Source organism: Neopsephotus bourkii, unplaced genomic scaffold (genome assembly GCF_033783945.1).
Source record: "Neopsephotus bourkii isolate Nb327-2 ecotype Australia unplaced genomic scaffold, CSIRO-AGI_Nbou_v1 NB_1760, whole genome shotgun sequence".
Classification (NCBI taxonomy): Eukaryota; Metazoa; Chordata; class Aves; order Psittaciformes; family Psittacidae; genus Neopsephotus; species Neopsephotus bourkii.
In genome coordinates this window covers 8,349,546-8,368,860 of record NW_026902234.1, presented here as the reverse complement: position 1 = coordinate 8,368,860, position 19,315 = coordinate 8,349,546, and the positions used below count along the sequence as shown (strand labels likewise).

Here is a 19,315-nt window from a genome sequence, read left to right as displayed (position 1 = left end):
TAGATTGATTTTCAGCAGGTATGTTTAATACGGTTTCTTGTGTGTAGCTGGGTCACAAGTACATGAGGTAGAAGTCACATTTGAAACTGTCTTTCATATAGTAAAATAGTTTCCCATATATATTGGAAAAATAACATATAGTACTGGGAAGACTAAACTGCATAGAAAAACGCTTAACACATGTTGACAAAACAATGTCTGTAGGTTGTCAAATATCATAAAGACATCTGGCAGTAATTCCATGGTGGGATTGATTGCAAAAATAGGCTTTTAAATGTTTCATAAACTCCTTTTCCTCTCTAAATGGAGGCAGCTGTTCACATGAAATTATATAAGTTTAGTCACAAGGTCCTTTGCATTTGGATTTTATTAATGAGTATTAAACACTCTTTAAATCTGAGACCTTACTCTGTTACCCCAAGATAATGTTGCTTGCTGAGATACATCTTTAAAAAGAGATCTCTCTATATAAAGGACTTGAAGTGAAGTTTTCATGCACTCTCTTTTTATTATTATTTGTTTTGGGTGCTCTGAGTTGCAAACTGAGCCTATCCGGCATTGAGAAGGTAGGGAAAGCAGGCAGATTCTGTCTTTTCTGTGAGAAACTAGTCTTTAGTTTTAAATACTCCTTTGCAAATGTCAGGGGGAGAGGAAGTGAAGGGATAGAAGCAGAGTGAAAGAATTATTTGTATGTCAGCTGCTATTCATAATCTACCTTCTGAATCCAATCCTACCCCTCCTTGTTGCCTCTACACATTTAAAAACATAGAAAATGAATACAAATTTATTTTACAGTAAAGCAGAGTCCAGTTCCTTGAACAGCATGCTGCCTAATTGCATGAAAGCAATAAGATAAAAATTAAACCATCTAAGAGCTGTTTGCCTATCGTGCATTACCACACCAGTGGTAGGTGGTTTATTTTTGTGTTTCTCTGGTTTTATCCAGTAGAGTCTTCCAGACAAAGTTCCTTTTTGCTTTTGTAGCAGGTGCTTCTAGCAGTGGCAGATCCAACCATACTAATAACCGCAGATGGAAAGGTGACTATTGACTTAATGCTTTAATGCCTCTTTTTTTCTCTAAAGAGTTGGTGAAAATTTTGAAGGAAATAAATGGCTCTTAGGGGAATGCTAATTCAGATCAGACTCTAGGGACCAGAGAGACTTTTCCTTCCAAGTGCATTGGTGTGGCATAGCTAAAATTTCAAGTCAGGCCTTCCAGTGCATGGTATCTGACATCCTCAAGCCTCCTCTATATGCTGCCATTTAGAATTACAGCTTTTCAATTATATTTCGTAATTCTAGCCTCCCTGTTCTCCCTGCTGCTTGTCTGTGCTCTGCTGATGCATTGACAGTATTTCTCTCTGAAAACACTCTTCTTGGGTACTCAGCTGGGATGGTGAAGAGGATCAAAATGTTCTCCTTGAGAGATCCAGGCCTTGCCATGAAATGTGCAGGAACATGATTGGAGACTGGTCCATTATATAACTTCTGTTTTGGAAAGGGGCACATGGTATCATAATTTTTTCTTTCTTTGAAGTCCTTCCCAGGCCTAACACCCTGACAATAGTCATGCAGAACCATTGTATGCTATGACAAAAATATGAAGGTGTACAAAGAGATAGTGTGAGATGTTGTGGTTTTTTGTCTGACACATTAATGTATTTTTACTTTGTTGAAAATTTTTGTTCTACTTCCGAATTTTTTTATTAAGTCATAATTTTTTTAATGTCACAAATAACACATGATGAACTGAACCAAAACTGGCATTGTTGATACGCCCTATGAATCAGCACATCCAAGTTGTACAACTGTGTTTCAGTAGGCATTCTGCTACTGAGCTTTTGAGGGGACTGCTGCAGTTTGGGCTTGGATGTGGTAGTTATATCTGACGAGTAAACACAGATCGGTAAGTGGATGAAGTGTGGGACAGGACGGCATTAACGTTCTGCTGAGTTTCTGGTGGGGGATGGCAGCTGAAGGAGCAAGGGATTTTCAGCCCATTGAAACAGGTCTTGTAAAGAGAAGAATTCTGAGAACACAAATTTGCAGAAATTAACTTGAGATTTCAACAAAATTTCAGGTTCTGTACTCTTGCTGTTTCTCCCTTCAGACTTTGTTTAGGTCTCATAAAAAATGACATGAGTCAGTGGACAACAGAATGCAGTGCAAGAGTGCATGATTACAAAGCACCTGTTGAGAATATTAATGTTGGACATATTCTGGTGCACCAGTTGGTATATTCTGGAGGTTATTAATTACCAATAACTGTGTAGCTGACCTCACAGCATTGGATAGGGATGGAAACAATCACGTCTCATGATCTGGAATAAGAAATGATGTACTGTGCTCCAGGATTGAGGCTCACTGTGAGCCTGTCCTTCTGTGTTAATCTTTGTGGGTTTATGGGGACAGCTCTTAGTTACGGTTGTGATCCACTCAGCTTAAGAGATACTTTTTTAAAGTATCCAAGTATTACAAAGCATAAAAAAAATACTTGAAATTTAAGCTCATACAACCTCTTATGTGTAATAGATATTTTGTCAAAAAACACTTCTTTTTACTTAATTTTAAAGGCAGAGGAAGTGAAAATAAACAGCTTTGCATTGAGCTTGTCAATCCTAAAAGAATCTTTGTTATGGAGTGGAAATAGCTCTAAGAGTGAAGGAGGGAAAAGAAGAAAAAGCGTCAACAGTACATAATCAAAATAACGAGGAAATGTATACAGGCATGCTTACATTTTTTCATTTAAAAGCAGTAACTACTCAGGACTGGGGTGCTTCAAGAAAACTAACGGCAATACTTTTAGAAGCCAATTAAAGCAAGAATTCAGTCTTTCAAGAAAGCATGAAACGGTGGTTTGGATGTGGCTTACAATGTAAAGAAGCCTAGATGACATTTTCCTTTCTGACAGCTTTACCATAATGAAGGCAGAGAAACTATGAACTGAAAAGCAGTCATTTTCCCCTCATCTACCGAGTTATTGTGCAGACCAGCTTCCAGGAAAGATCAATTTAATTTGGCTGGTTTGGGAAATAGCATCTTCTGTGAAAAATATTACATGGAAAAAAAAGTAGGGGTTGGAAAATGTTCACTATTTCATATTCTAATAAAAACAACACCCCTCCCCCTGAAAGCTCTTACCATTCTGAACTGGACATAGTGATTTTTGCTTTTCAAAAATGAAAAGGTTGTGAAAAGGCAAAAGCCATATTTTTTTTTAATTCCTTTTTTTCCCCTGCCTCGAGTCTCCTGCCACTTTGGGTGGGATCTGGCCTGGTGTTTCTCTCCTGTAGTAAGCATCCATCAACACAAATAACCAGACAAAGAAAATAATGTTATTTTATTTATTAAGGATTGTGTGCAATTAAAATAGGTGGGGGAATTGGCCTATTAAGGAAACACACACACAGAAGTTTTCAAGCTCTGTTGTGAAAACCACGAAGGACCTGTGGTGAGGGCAAGAGGTTTCAGTCTTGTCGCAGAACATGTTCAGGGTTTGACCTCTTTGTCTGCAGGCTAAATAGCCTTAAGGTTGTTGGAAATGATTTTTCTGTTCCTGATTGGTTTTTGAGATGACTTAAATTTTGACAGACAAAGCCAAGTCCTCTAGCGGTGTGCAGTCAGTGAGGCCACCACCCAGGTGCAGAATAGTAAATAGCCTTGTTGGGCACGTCAGCCAGAGGTGGGCAACTCAGCCAGTCCCAAACACAAATTGAATTTTCCCTTGTTCTCAGTTCATTCCCTGAGTATTCCACTATTTCCTTTTCTGCAAGGGGAAAAGCTTTCTGACACCCTAAAGCTCCAGTGAATGCTACTTTTTTGAAGATGTAGAATTTGAAAATGACAGTCAAATTTTAAGACACGTCCTATTTAAAAAAAAAGGTTCTGAATCAAAGTTGACATATTTCTACCCTTTTATCTGTGATAAAACTTGTCAGCCTGTTCCTCAGGGGTAAGCACTTCAGTTTTATTCTGTGCAATCAAAATGAATGGTCTGGGAATACCAAACTTTCTTTCATTCAGAGTACTTTTTAGATTGCTGATTGTATGTAAAATTTACGATTATAAGTGACAGTTAAATATCACATTTTGTTACAGAGTAATTTTCTGAGAATGTTTTAAATCAGCCCTGACTCTCAAATGGCAGACCTGCTAAACTTCGATGTGTATGGCCAGTTCTTTCTTTTCTTCATATGCCAAATCTTGAACACCCACAAAAAGGGACTGATTTAAAGCCTAGTACATAGCAAAAGATGTATATGTTCTGCATTGATTTAATTTCCATGTTTAAATACAGAATACTAACTCGGGGGGGGGGGAGGGGGGAATATGACTATGACATTTCTGCATCCAGACTCTACCAATTTAATTACCATGGTACCTTTCAATGTCTGATCTCCTAAAACAAGAGCTCCCCAGTTTTAACTTTTTTTTCTATTAAGTACTTGTGGTTTCACTTTTATATGGGTTCGAGTAATTTCCCTTGTGTGGCCTTTCCTTTAATTATACATATTCAAGGAATTGCCTCCAAAAAGAAAATAACTGACATTTTATTTCTTTCCATATTCTGTTTGCAGTAAGTTCCTTTCCCGCTTACTTGTATGCTTCCCAGTCTTTGGTCCTCCTAACTTTCTGCAGAAAATGCTTTCTTCATCTATAAAGACATCTCAGTAAAATTAGAAAGGTAATTACTTGGCATTGCACTGGCAAAAAGGCAACATTCATTGATTGCCATGCCTGTTTTTAGAGGAGTGCAGCTGCTCACACATCTGGGTAGTTTAGCTCCTCAGACTGGAGAGGAATAAAGGGCTGGAGCAGCCCTCAGCAGAACTGGGGCAGTTGGAGGTGTTACACTAAATAAACTCTTTCAAGGTTCTTGGCTCTGCAGTGATTACTTAAGCTCATGTGGCAAAAGAGGAGGATGAAGAAGAACTGAATGAAGCAGTTATTGGGAAACTTGGCGCTCTTTAGAAGATAAGTGGAAGAGGTTCAAATGACATTTCATTCGTTTCATACAAGTAAGGGAGGCTGGGGAAAAAGAAGACCCTGTCTTTTATGCAAGGAAGTATTGAAACCCTTAATCTGGTCAGTCATTTTAAGTTCATTCAGGCTGAAGAGCCTAACTACAAAAACCTTCACAGAAGTGTGAGGAATGCTGCTCTATTGTGAAACTGAGATATGACATAAGAAATGAATTCGGAAGAGTTAGTGGACAAGATAAGCTTTAAGAACTAATCTTATTTTTTTATTTATTTAAGGAGAGGCTAGATTGCAGTTGATAAGGAGAGGAAAAAGATGTTTAGGGAAGAAGACTGAAAGTACTGGGAGATGGACTAGTAGCAAGATTGGGCTCAGCTAGAAAAGAGGCCACCAAATAGAAATGAGTACGTTGCATTTTTTTTTTTTCCATCTTTTACTACTGCTCAGCCATGGGCCTGAGCGATAACAGAAGGGATGGGAAGCACTTACGTAGAAAGAAATTGGGTGTGAACCTTTTTCCCTACCTGGTCTGGATGCCACCTCAGCCTGGTCCCAGTGTGTGGGTAAACACACATCCCAGATGGGGGAGCATGGAAAGCAGCTCTAGGCCTTTTTTTCCTGTATGGCACTTACTTTATCAAAGGAAAATATTTTTGAGGTTGATCTGAAACTGAGAGCTTGGTAGAGATTTGGTAAATTAATGGATTAGTAGAACAAGGCATAATTTTTGTGAAATCAGTCTATTAAATGCTTCTGCACATCTGAAGGCTTTGTGTCTTTGTGTTTCTATGAACCTTGCCCATGCTCTGGATTTGTGTGAGTGTTTGAGTGTCAAGTTTTTAAGAAGAAAAAACTTCTACTTCTGCCCCCCCCCCCCCCTGCTTCCTGCATGTATTTGCAGGGTAATAACTCGCACAGTGCAAAGTTCTCTGTATTCCTTGAGATTGTGAATCTAGGAACAATTTTCTCCTTGTGAAAGAGTGAGGTGTTGCCAAACCCAGAATACTGCCATCTCTGCTTATGAATCCGAGTTTCAAATCCCAGATGCTTTACATAATAAAGCCTAACTGGGCTGATTACCAAGAGAACTCAGTCATTCAGAAAAATAAAAGGGAAAAATCCCTTTGCTTCATGAAGGAAGAACTGGTGCCAAGAGGAGGTTGAAATGCTAAAAATGCATTTTCTGTTTGGATCTTTCATATCAACTATCCTGTTTCCTCTTTCTTTCCCTTTTATTTAAGGCTGGGGATCAGTATTGCTCTTCTGCAGTGGGTGCATGTGGAAGTTTTTTGTAGGACCTCTGGGGACTTAGGTTATGAAAAGCACATTTAATGAGTCTCTTCCCACTCTGCAGGAATCCAGCTTAGGTAAGTCTTCCTGGCTACATCTGCAGTGTCTTAGGACAGTGGTGGTGATGTGGATGCCTGTAGCTTCATTGCTTACATACTCTATGAGTTTTGTGGCATGTGACACTGAGGCCATCCGGAAAAGAGTGTGGCTGACTTGCCTGCCTGTTGCTGACCACGTGATATTGCTGGAAAGCAGTATGGGATGTTTGGCAGAGGATTCAGCCTCATAATCATTAACCATCCATATGCTCTGCCCGTTTCTTTCCTAGCAAGCAATGTGGTAGCGCCCATGCAAAGCAGCAGGAAAACCTGTATGTGTTTTAATTTGTTATAGTCCTACTTTATAGTCTATAAATAGTCTTTCTTCCACTGCAGCTGCTCTCAGACTCTTAATGAAACTACGCTCCTATGAGTTAAATGGAAGCCCTCTTGTGGATTAATAATTGATTAAAAAATGAGAGAGTTCCTTTAGGTGGTCAGTTTTCTGTGGAAAATTAGCTGGAAATGGAAAGGAAGCATGGAAAGACAAGATTTGCAAACGTGAAGTTATTCAAAATAGTCAAGTTCACTGCTGAATGCAAACAGTTGGAAGATAAATTGGTGATGCTAAGTAACTGATCCGTAGAAAGGGTGAAATTAGTTGTTTGTACAGAGTGGTACATCTGAGAAAAGACAATGCTGTTCCTTAAGCTAGCTGTTACCCTCTGTAAGAGACCTTGACTGATTGTGGGTAGTTCTCTGAAAACAGCAGCAGCTCAGTCGCCCTTCAGTATTGGTCCGAAAGGCAAGCAGAGCACTACAAACCACTGGGGGAAACCCAAGAACAACAAAATCGTTGTCACTGCATAATCTCTGCTGTGCCCACATCTTCAGTACCATGTCCGGTTTTGTTCCCTTTGTTAGAGCAGAATTAGGGTATGTGGAGGCACAGCGAAGGCAGTCAGAGGTATGGGGTTGCTTTTGTACAAATAGGAACTAATTAGTGTAGGAAATTTTCTGTCGGGGAAAAAAAGGCAATTGGAGGTGACATAATATCACCTACAGTGGAGGTCTGTATAGTCATGAATGGCTTGGGGAAGTGAATGGTGTGTGTTTATTTCCTGGGGTTTTTTTTTCCACTGCTTCACAAAAGGCAAACTGGGGCACCAGAAAAATTTCAGGAAGGTGGTTTAAACAAAAGCAGTTTTTCACAGAGCACATCATTAAATTTGGAACTCATTGACTACTGATATTGTGGAGATCAAAGTAAACTTCGCAGAGAAATTTATATAGTTGCAAGTATCTTTTGCAAGTATCTTTTGCTCAGGGAAAACTCATTACATTACATTATTATAATGACTTACTGGTATTGCTTTGGCTGCTCCCATAAGAGGGTTGTTGTGTATTACTTCTGGAACATTTTTAAAATAGCTACAATTTCTTGAAAAACTAGGTAATGCTTTTTGGCTGGAGCTGCTTGAAAGTGAGAGTGGTGTGATGTTGCTGTGTTTGAACAGGCTTTGCTTGACACAACAGCCAAAACCAGAACAACGTAGAGTACAGAAGGAAAAAAAATAATGTTGCTTTGGCATTCAAACCTCATAGACATTTAGAAAAAAAAATACAAACCTGCAGAAATCAGGTGAATTAAACATCCATGTAGCCCTGGAAGCTGGAGATTAAATTCTGCAGTACATTTGCTCCCTGCTTATTATCTTTGCAGTTGCACTGAAAGAAATAGGAATACAGACCATTTGACAAAAATGTTTTCACTGCTTTTTAAACATCTAATACAGAACTGTTCCTCAAATTTCTTTGTGAAAGTGTTTTTACACAAGGCTATATACTTCAATAGGAATTCCGCTGTTGCAGCAGGGGCTTGCCTTAGGACTGCTGCAGATTTTTTTTTTTCCCAGAAGAAGTTAACAGAAGTTAAAAAAACAGAATTCCAAAAGCAGCTCGTTTTTTTTTTAATTAAAAAAATAAAAATAATCACTTTTTACCTGAAAAGTTTAAACTTTTCCTATTGTGTTTACAGACTCTCAGTGCTGGAACCGAACATTAATCGTTTTACTCTCAAATTTTAATGTAGCATGACGTGTGGGGCTGAAATGCCATATGTAGCTCTGTAATACAGTCACTGTGATGACCTGCAGAGGTGTGAGGCATCGGGTACAAACTTTGAGAGTAAAAATTTCAATAGCTCGTCCCTGAGCTGTAACTGAGGCTTTCATTTCCAGACCTGTTTTGATTCCTTAGGTAGCACATTGTAAGATGCTGGCTGGATTTTTGTTGCAAGGAAGCTCATCTGGCTCCTCTTGTTGAGAGTTGATTTGAATTTATTTAAGGTCTGTTTCTTTAATCTGACTGAAGTTTTTCATGAAACCACAGATGATCCGGTTTCAAACTAGCAGGGATCCTAATCCCACATTCTGGTTAAGTATCTTGAATGTACTGTATCTGTTTCCTTCAGTGGAGAAACTTAGGTGCACTAAGCTCGTTACTGTATCGCTCCAGACAGGGATGTTGATTTCTGTGAACGAACATGATTAAACAACTACAAGATTACAAAGCTCCCCCTGCTTTTAGGTAAACTAACTTTCAGTCCAGCTAACTGAAACCTTTAGCTTTAATGCTCTGCTTGTGCCTTGTGTGTTTTGAATTTGTTTGAAGTTGTAGAAACTACATGTAAAATGGCGATGTTGGTATAGCTGAGGTTTAACTAGCATATGAGAGTTTTCAGTTCATTTTGCACAAGTATAAATAGATTTTATGTGCATGTGATCCTGAAAGTTGCCTGGCTGATGTGATAAAATTCATCAATACATTTATACCTTGCTTTTCATTTGCTATTTCATTGAGAAAATGCCATGGAAAGATAGACCTTATGAGATAAGGGGTTGGAACTAGGTGATCTTTAAGGTCCCTTCCAACCCAAACCATTCTGATTCTATGAAAAATTTCCTACAATGTGCTATATATCTGTGGTAACATTTGTTATGCAAACGCTTGCCTGAAGACTTAATTTTTTAATTTCTGTTAATATACAAATGGAAATATATATGACTCTTGTCATATATAATACATGGAGCTGCTGTCAGCCCGTCCTACTTGGAGTTAAAATGATGTGGTGCTTCTTAATAAATGAATATTTAAGTATGATTTCAGTTAATGTTATTGACAGAGGAAGCCCAGAGAGATAGATGGGTCCTCTTAATTTTTTTTTTTTTTGTAGTTCATGCCCTCCCTAATGTTATTTTTGAGAGTTATGAACAGCTTTTTGCCTGCTGTATGTAATCCATAGAAAGGATCTTTATCCTAAATAACACAGTGCAGTTCTTTTAAGCATTGTTCTGCTTTTGGACGGACAGCATACAGGAAAACATCCCTTGTTGGTTTTGCCATAGTTAACCATTTATTTACTTTAATGGCTAAAATAAAAGAGGACATAGCTAAAAACAGTAGGATAATTAGAAGACTGGGAGAATTCTGCTGAGATTTAGTAGGCATTGAGATAGTCTTGAAAAAAGGAAGCGTTAAAAGCCTCATAGTTTGAAACTTGTAAAACAGGCTGTATAAAAGCATGGAAAAGCAATTGCAAGGAGCAGTTGTATAGAGAGGCATTGTACAGCTTTCAGTCTTGTAGAATTTTCTGTATCCCTAAAAGTTTTCCAGTGATAGTGTACCGTTTATGGCAAGTAGAAGTTTACAGTCTATTAGGCTTGCTATTCCTTGCTACCTTCTACATCTCTTCTATATATTCCATACGCCTTGTGAAGTCCACAGATCCTGGCTTTACAAACCCTTTGCCTAAAGTAGGTAATTCAGATTTCACGGAAGTTACACAGAGTTAGAGACTGTTCTGGCACATTCAGGCATTCAAGCTTCTCTAAATAGTCTGTAAGGTGGCTGTGGTTATTTTGGTGTTTAAAAGAAATATGAAAGCCTTTAAAAATTACCATTTCAAACCGAACATGAAGGCATTCATGTGGGCTGGTAAGAGCGGAATAACCTTGGCATTGTCAGTGGAAAGGCATTTTCCTCCACAGCTACTCACCCTGCAGCAACTGGCAGGCAGGTAGAAATAGGAGCATAGCGCTCACATAAGGATGAGGATGGGGCTTTTTCCAAGCTCCAGCTGCTTGCTATTCCCTCGCTGAGCTGTGGATTCAGAGCAGCCCTTCCCAGCACTTGCTGGAGGCTGGGAGAGACTGGTGATACGTCGGCTAATCACCGCTTCGCATTAATTCTGGCATTTGAGGGCTCCACTGCGGGCAAACCCATACGCAGAGGAGGGGAGAGAAGTTATAAGCGGTCCTGCTGTCATTAGCATTCACGGCTCTGGCTTCAAGCAGCGCCTGCCTCACCCAAGCACTGCCAGGAGGAAATGTGTACTCCTGCCTCCTTTTGTGCTGAAGGGGGATCCGAATGGAGTAATTGAAATGCAGGGCTGCGAAGCACTGCTGTAGTGGTCTGGTTTGGGGTTCCCCCCACCCTCCTTCCTTTATTCTTGGAGCAGGGGGAGCATGTTTGCTGTGGATTCTTTTTGTTTTATCAGAGAATGAGATGCTGGCTGAAAATTGAAGAAATGGCCCTAGAAGAATTGATGCAAAGATTAAATGCGGTTTCCCAGTGTGCTGGTAGGAGGAGCTGCTGGTCTTAAATTATGTGTTTTGTGGATGCTGTTAGTGATTTTGTAGGATTTACAGGAAATCCTGGTAATCCGACTAGATTCTTTATGCATGCTCGTATTAATAGGGAAGAAAATGTTAAGAGATTTTGTCACCAGGTTAAACTTTTGTTTATATTAACACTAATTAACATTTTTAGTGCTTAGACATTCATGAGGCAAGCTTTAGAATCTCCTCTTGAATAGTTCTGGGTAGCTGCTAGCCCAGTCAAATACTCTAAATGGGTCTTGATTCAGCTGTAGCTGAAAAGTGGGGAGAATTACAGATTTGTCTTATCAGAACAGCTCTAATGTGAAGCAGTGAAAAGCTGGGCTAACTATAACACACTGCAAGCAGCATTTAGGGTGGGTCTCACTTTCATGAGAATGAAGTTGAATGCATTAATCATGGTAAATGTAGTTTTACATTTGTATGAATTAAAACTTGCGTCAGAAGTGCTAAAATGGTTTTAGCACTGTAAAAGATTCTTAGGATTTCCGAGAGACTGTTCTATTTTCTTGAAAATTTAAATGCTTTATTTTGAAAATTAGAATTAAACAGCAGTGTACAATAAGGTGATCCGTGGTGAAGTCTCGGAGTGTTTTCCTGGGTATTGATCATGCAGAGATATATTTCAAAATAAAAAGTTCGCTGGAAAGAGAAGAGATGTGGGTTTTGTGTCCTTTGAAACTGTTTCTTTTGCCCTTTGGTCTGTTGACAGATGCCAGAAGTCTTGCATCTTGTTATCTGAGGCAAACCGGTGGTTTGCTGGTATAGAATACTTGAGGTATTATTCATTGTAGTATCAAACATTGGAATTTTTTTTCTTCCCATTTCCCTGGTACTCTGTTTCCTCAGGGTGACTTCTTCAGCTTGTTCAATTTCTGTGTGTTACAAGGAGATAATTAGCAAGATGGCTGATGCTTTAGTCTGATGAACAGATAGATTAAATGACAAATGTGGAATGGGCAGATTAGCTGCATCAGTTTTCCTGGATAGGGGAAGTGGGTATTTTACCTTCTTAGTAACGTTGGGGGGGGAGGGAAGGGGGAAGGAAGCAAGACTTCATCTGACAAGAACAAACATTAAATTACAAGTATAGGTTATCATACATAGTCTTTTCTTCTTCCTTGTTCTTCTTACGCACTTTTCCCCTGATTATTTTCCTATTTTCAGAACATATCTTTATTAAATGTTTGGATATTTGTTGCATTGCATGTTCTGATTTCCATAATGTTTAAAAAGAAATCTAGCCTGATATTTGCTAGGATATACTGTCTTCTGCGGTTTATTTTAGTAATTTGTACATTACTTTTTCCACTCCCTTTACGTTGTTGCTGTAGTTTTTCAGATATAAGGTAGATTTTAGTAACATATGGTAGAATTGGTTGGAACTGTGGGAACCTTTTCTTCCTGAATTGAAGAAGGAGCCTCCAGCCTGGGAGCAGGTTGCCTGGTTTGCCTGTCTCAGCTGTGCAGATGTAGGTACACTGTGACCTTCATGTAAGCCGCCTGCAGCTCTGAGTGCTGTTTTCACACTTGCCGGCAGGCTCTGACTGTGTGCTGATATTTAGCTTGTTAAACTTGCATATTTTTCCAAAAAAAGCAACTGTTACTCTACTGCCAAAGTCATGTTTGTGTGATTTAGCTGGTCCTTCTCCTCCCCCTTTTCTTTCTCTCTGTAATCCCTGTGTTCCCAAGCCAAAGGTACCTTTTTTTTCTACAACCAGTGGTTGTATTTATAGGTGACTGTTTCCGTTTTTCTTTTTTTTTTCTTCTCTTCTTTTTCTTTCTTTTTTGTTGTTCCTTTCAGGTTTAGACCATTTCTCTGTTGCTGACTCCCATTCCTGGACTATATTCTCTGTCCTTGGGTCAAATTAGCTGCCGTCTGGCTATCTTTCTGTTGACTCAGAAACCTTTGGTAAGCAAAGATTTCTTTAACAGCCCAAGATCATGTGCAGGATTTTTCCAAGCCCATTTTTCAATAGCTTCCTGCTCTGGAGTAATTGAAATGCAAAGGTTTCCCTGGCTGCCTCATAGTACTGCTCTCCACTGTCAGGCATCAAGGGATGAATTTTCTCCATTGTAGGACCCTTATTCCTCTTCCTTCATTTGTTCTTTTGAACGATACAGCAGGTAGGCTGAGATTTATCTCAGGTAGTTTTAAGCATCTAAATCAGAAGAGAAATTCCCCTCAAATCCATGAGCGCTGAAAAGAGAGAAGCGGGCACATGCAGAAAGGAAGCCCTTCTGCCTTCTGAGGTGCACTCTTTCCCTTGACCAGGAAGGGGAAGCTGGAAGCCTGGAATATCTCAGCTCCTAACCTAGCATCTCCTAGCGCCTGAAGTTAGGTGTGGTAAATCTGGGTTTATCTGTAGTCTTCTGCTTTCCCGATAACACATCCCCTGTGTCTGTCACCACCAGCACTTAGAATCATAGAATAGAATCATAGAGTAGTTAGGGTTGGAAAGGACCTTAAGATCATCAAGTTCCAACCCCCTGCCGTGGGCAGGAACACCTCGCTCTAAACCATCTCACCCAAGGCTCTGTCCAACCTGGCCTTGAACACCGCCAGGGATGGAGCATTCACAGCCTCCCTGGGCAACCTATTCCAGTGCCTCACCACCCTAACAGGAAAGAATTTCCTCCTTATATCCAATCTAAACTTTCCCTGTTAAAGTTTTAACCCATTACCCCTTGTCCTGTCACTACAGTCCCTAATGAGGAGTCCCTTGCCAGCAACCCCCTTTCCTCAGTGGTCCTTCTGCTCCCTCTGCTTTGACTTAAATTCTGGTTTGTTCCCATGGTAAATTACTGATCTGTCACTCCTTACTCTCTCTTGAATGTGCGATCCTTTCACTGGATCCCCTGAGTGCTTTACACCTGTACATTTTACAAATCTGGACAGCAGAGTTCTGATTATTTCTTCTCTTGCTCACCTTCACTTAATCCTCCAACACATTACAGATATATTATCTTCTGCTTCTGGATATATTTAGTGATTAAGATCATAAAAATAATATTTTTTATTTTAGAATTATCATCCTTTTCTATTCTTTCTCTGACTCCTGCTCCACATTTCAAAATAAGCTTGTACCCTGCCCCCTTGCAGACTAAAAAAGTTGCTCCCATGGCATCTTCCTTTGTTTTTCTTTTTCCCACATATACTCCTTAGCCATCCCAGTCACTTCCCTTCTATCAAAAGAGCTTGCTGGATTTGAATGACCAGCCTATTACTTTCCTTGTGTTCATATAAATCCTTAAAATAAGATGGAAGTGAACTAAGGAAATTCCCTATTTCTGTTTAACTTTTTGTTGTTTTGTTTTTTTTGGTGTTTTTATGTTTGTTGTTGTTTTGTTTTGGGTTTTCTTTTTTTCATTAAAGCTACAGGTTGTTTCTGAAAAAAAAAATAAAATCCTGGTTTTGTCTGTGCTTATTTTTTTGATGGATAATTACATCATTTCTGTTCATTTGGCCATAGTTTTTACTTTTCTTTCTCTCTTTCAGTTCTTGCTGTATTAAATTAGACCCTCTTCCACAAATTGCTGTTTATGGGTGGAACTTCCCCTGGCAGAGGATCAGTAGCTCTGAGGTTAAAGCCTCAGCTTATAAATGGTTCTGGTCTGGGACCTCATACATTGTCCATATTCCTATAATTCCCTGTGCCATGGGTTTTCTGCTTAGGACTCTATTTGCTGTGGCTGATACAGAAACAGCATTAAGGCGCCTGCTTTTTCTGTCAGTTGCTACTCAGGTTTGCATCAGCACTGAGCTTGGAAACCTTTCAATGATGGTGTTGTCCAATTCATGCAGGCCATACAAATCTGACAATCCCAGCCTTAAGGCTGTGGTAGCCTCACAAATGATTACTTTCCACTTTGGAAAGGTGCCACTATTACAGCTACCATCTGTTTCCTCTCTTTGAACAAAATTATAGCGCTCTGCCAAAAGAAGAAACATCTGCAAATCAAAGAAGATAAACATGTCAGTAGTTCCTTAGTAAATATGATTGCAGTGTTAGTATTTTATGGACAGGTGGCATTCCTTAGCCATTTCAGCTTCAGTCAGTTTTCAGTAGCTCCAGTTTTTCTGTCATATTCACAGTTTGGGCTGAAACTTTACACTTTATTTCCTGGCTTTTTTATTTTGACAGGCAGGCTGTTGAGGTTTTGAAGCCTGGCTCACCTGTCTTGACAACTTAGGAACAGATGTAGGAGGAATGGACTCACATACCACTTTCAAGTGCCCAACATCAACCGGAAGGAGCTGGCTTACCACAAATAGTATTGGAGCTACCCTCAGGAACACTGAAGGGACATTACAAAGTTGTGGGTAGCTGGAAGGGCTTGTTCTGTGTGTCTTCCCCATTCCTAGTCTCGTGAGTTTTCCTGGTCTTTCTTACCCTTGTAGCATCTGTCATTTGTTCACTTGATTTTCCAGGATCCCAAAAAAGTCTTTCTGCAGGTGGCAGAATACTTTGTGCCCATGTGTTAATTTGGCAGGCAGGCAGGTCTGAGCATGAAGGGCATTAAATTACTACTTGGCAGCTTTGTCAACTTTCTATGTAGCTGGTAGAGTTGAAGAGAACCAGTTGAGAGCTCTGAAATCCGAAGGGTGTTAGGACTTCTGCTGTGCTCAGGTGGCATATAACGGTAACACAGGATGCCTCTGCCTGGCATTAGCTTGCTGGCCCCTCATTTCAGTTTTCCTTACCCCATTTGAACTTCACCACAAAAGATGCCTCCGATTTCCCAGGCCAGAGGGTAAAGATCAGGCATGCTGCTTCTGTCATGAGGTTTAAAATTCGAAGAATAAGGGTGGGAGCTGCAGTTAACAGACACAGTTAAGCAATTAGAAGTGGAATGCTCATGTTTTCTATGAATATGCACTGTTCCGTGTGCACTTGCATGGCTTCCATTTCTTACTATGTTCTAATATACTAAGGGCTAACTCAAAATATTTTACTGCTGAAATAGCTAGATCTAATGAAACTGGTGGAAGTAAGGCTTGGCTTTGGCAGCAGTCTTGTTCTTGTTAGAGAGCTGCCTTTCTGGTAATCTGAGGGAAAAACATGGATTGGCATTAAGGTTGATTAGATTTTATTTTTAACCAAACTGTTGTAACTCTAAAATTGCGTTCCAAAACATTTCAGCACAGGAGGGTTTCCTTCACATATAGTGGGGGAAAAAGAAATAATGAAAATACCCACTTCACTTTATAGCCATATGCACTTTGCTTTGGGACTGTCAGTGACCTTTGTTATCATAAAATCTACCCCTGTCTTTCACTGATTTTAATGGCAGCTGCTGGACTGCAATAGGAAAATTGAAACCTCTTCTGTTGTCTTTCAAGACACAAACAGGAGATCGGGGCAAAATAGGCATTAAACAGTCAATGATGATGCACTAAGAATGGCTTTTCAGAGGACTGCAGGATGCATAACTGTCAGTCTCCCATACAGTCTGTGGACCTTGGGTATATTTAAATATAACTTAAGTCTTGTAGAGCCAGAAAAGCCCTCCCCGGACTCGTGTACTTAGTGATATGAAAGAAGAAAAAAAGCCTGTTACTTTGATGCATTTTTTGTTATGATAGTGACTCAGAATATTTTTTTGGCAAGAGTGTCTGGCACAGCTGCCTGCCACGCTTACACCCGCAGAGAGCCAAGCCTGCAAGATTACCTCTTGCATATCAAGTAACAGGGAACTTCTACAGAAAAGGAACAGCGCAGCGCAGGGACAGATGGGTGTGATATGTAACACAGACTGCGTTGTCTTCAAGGTGTTTAAGCTGCTGTGTTGAGCAAAGCTAGGGAGCAGGAGGCATTTGGGTCACTCGCCTTTTCCTTTAACAAAGGAGATCAAGCAAGCTATTTGGGATTTTGTTGTTCCTGAGTCAGCCCAACAACTTTGTAAGGTTTTCAGTATCTGAAATATTTCAGATGGAAGTTTAAGCCTGCTGTTTTATAGTATCTGGCAAAGCCACTTTAATTTTCTTTCACTGTTTCTTTGGTCTTGCCCTACCAAATATCAGCCAGACATGCTATTTCAGACAGGTAAGAGCATGGTCTTTAATGCTTTTATATGGATTAATCATTTGTAGGTCTCTTGAGGTAAGCCTGAAATACTATGTTAGCTATTTTGACCTCACTTTAGATTCTCCAGTTACCCCCATAGCTGCATAGCTTGAGCATGAGCCACCTGGCTCAACACATGTGGGAATGTAGGCTTTGTGACTGAGGCAAACTATCTGGTAGCCCACCCTTTAATATTGCCTTTAACAGCACTGTGGCTGCAGCCAACACAAGGCTTGTGGAACCGTCAGCGTAAGCACGCAGTGATGGGCATAGGTAAAGAGGCTGTCCGTCATCTTGGAGGTTGACTTGCTGCACAGTCTGGCCAGCTTCAGACAATAGACCCCTTTGCTTACGGCAATCTTGGGGGCTAGTTATATCCTTAATTTGACTCAGCCGGTGTTTTTGTGGCTTTTGAGGTTTTGTACTAATGCTTTGGGTTTCTTGATGATTGACGGGAAGTGCTATTTGAGTTGTGGTGTACCGGCAGTTGGGCTTTCTGCGTGGTTCTCTGAGGCAGAGGGAAGTCAGGCATCCTGTGCTACGATGGAGAGATGTCGAATTTGGTCACACAAAAGGTGGAACTGGCTGCAAGTTTCAGCATGAGAATAAGCTGAAACTAAGAAGCCTTGTGATACCCATCCCCAAAATGTTTCTATCTGCATATGAAGACTGATGGTGTTTGAGCTTGGGAGAAGTCAGTGTGATGGGGCCTTAGGCAGTTAAATTCCTTTGAGGACACAGGTGAAGGCAGCTTTGTGGCACAATGTGGTGCTCAAATTGTGGCAAGCTGATACAGCACAGTGCAGCATGTTACTGCCAGGTTTTGAGGATATAGGTATGTAATGCAGCTTGGCAGCAGTCTGTTACCTTAATTTTGCTACTCTGTGTGAATAGTTATTTGGCAAGTTGAGGACCACACTGCTGTGCAGTAGGTAGGCTCTTGTTTTCCACCTGTGCTGTTGCTTCAGATGTGTAAGCGATGTCCCTCTTCCTGTGCTTGAGGCATTTGCTAAGTGCTGGTCTTACTAGAAGCCTTTCTGTCTTCAGCACTTTGTACACCAGGTTGAAAATTTGCACCAAGAAGTGACTATCCTAATTCTTTTATAGCCTAAATTCTTGCTGGGCCAGAAATGTATCTTCCTTTTCTTTCAACTCCTGCTTATAGCCTCATGAACTTAAAAGGAGGGTAGCTTTGCATATGAAATGACAGAATAATTGATATAAACAGAAAATAATGAGAATACACATAGCTGATTTTAAAAATTACTCTTCAGGCTACAACCTTTGTTATTAAATGCATCAAACAATAAGTCACAGCCTTTCTTTAAATAGTCCTGTGTGTGACTTCTGGGCTGAACAAAGTGCTTTACTTTGGTCAGTATTTTGTCCTGGGCTGCTGGTTGTTGCTCTGAATTACCCTGTATGAATTAGCTGGTTGTTCCAACTTACCTCATGTCACACACCTGTGTTTTAACAGTGGCTTTGCAAACCCAGCCTTGCATCAGCCACACTAAATGAACCAGCCTGTTGTGTGACTCAACCATTTCCTCTTTCCGTGTTTACCTTGTATGTGTTACTACAGGTATGAAGCCTCCTGAAGCAACTGCTGTGGAAAAGCCCTGTCAAGCTTTAGTGTTTCCTATGTCTCTGTATCCTGCTGCCACTGAGTACCTGTAATTGAATTGATTATTCCCTATTTCCATTATTTCAGCATTTTAAATTTTCAGATTTACTACAGTGAAGATTGAGAGCCATTTGATGAATTCATGTGGTGAGATGAAAACTAAGAGTGGGTTTGTCCAATTCCCTGCCTACCTCTGAGAAGTGCCTGAACTCTCAAGGCCGGCACCTGCTGTGCAGCAAGACAAAACTTACCTGTCTAGTCCTCTCTTGTTGCTGTAATGCTGTAAAGGGTGCACTGGTCTCTCCACACGCTGGGTAATTCTTCTGCTGGATCTTGTTTTCAGCTTCCAGTCGAGTCTGTAACTTGGTTTTTATTAACCAACAGATTGTTAACAAAGGCAGCTTGATGCTTTGTTTACTTAGCATTTCACTTTTTTTGACGTGCTTTAGTCAGATATTCAGCATATTTGTTGTGGTAAAGTGCATTTATATAAAATGGTCTATTCTTGTAAAAATACTTCAGAAAAAACCCAAAAGCTCCCACACAAACATTCAGTGAAACAAGGTAAAGAAAAAAGCACATTTGTGTTTGAGGAAGAGATTTTTCCACCTTACTTTGAGAACTGTTGGCAGTGGA

The 19,315-nt window shown here is 40.1% G+C and overlaps 1 protein-coding gene and 1 long non-coding RNA gene across 10 annotated transcripts in view; one reads left to right on the top strand and one right to left on the bottom strand.

The window, feature by feature from the left end:
* Nucleotides 1–10,495, bottom strand: part of LOC133225371 (uncharacterized) — a 35,168-nt gene extending 24,673 nt beyond the window's left edge. The window contains exon 1 of the long non-coding RNA XR_009729127.1: nt 10,366–10,495. This is a non-coding gene — a long non-coding RNA (uncharacterized LOC133225371). The remainder of the gene's footprint in view (nt 1–10,365) is intronic.
* Nucleotides 1–19,315, top strand: part of MCF2L (MCF.2 cell line derived transforming sequence like) — a 155,458-nt gene that overhangs the window by 26,281 nt on the left and 109,862 nt on the right. For 2 of the 9 annotated variants that reach the window (XM_061377664.1, XM_061377655.1), the window contains exon 1: nt 10,638–10,948. The exons of the other annotated variants lie outside the window; for them this stretch is intronic. In XM_061377664.1, the coding sequence (XP_061233648.1) occupies nt 10,870–10,948 (79 nt within the window). In that variant the 5' untranslated portion in view covers nt 10,638–10,869. Of the gene's footprint in view, nt 1–10,637; nt 10,949–19,315 lie in introns of those variants that run through there. 9 annotated transcript variants of the gene reach the window in all.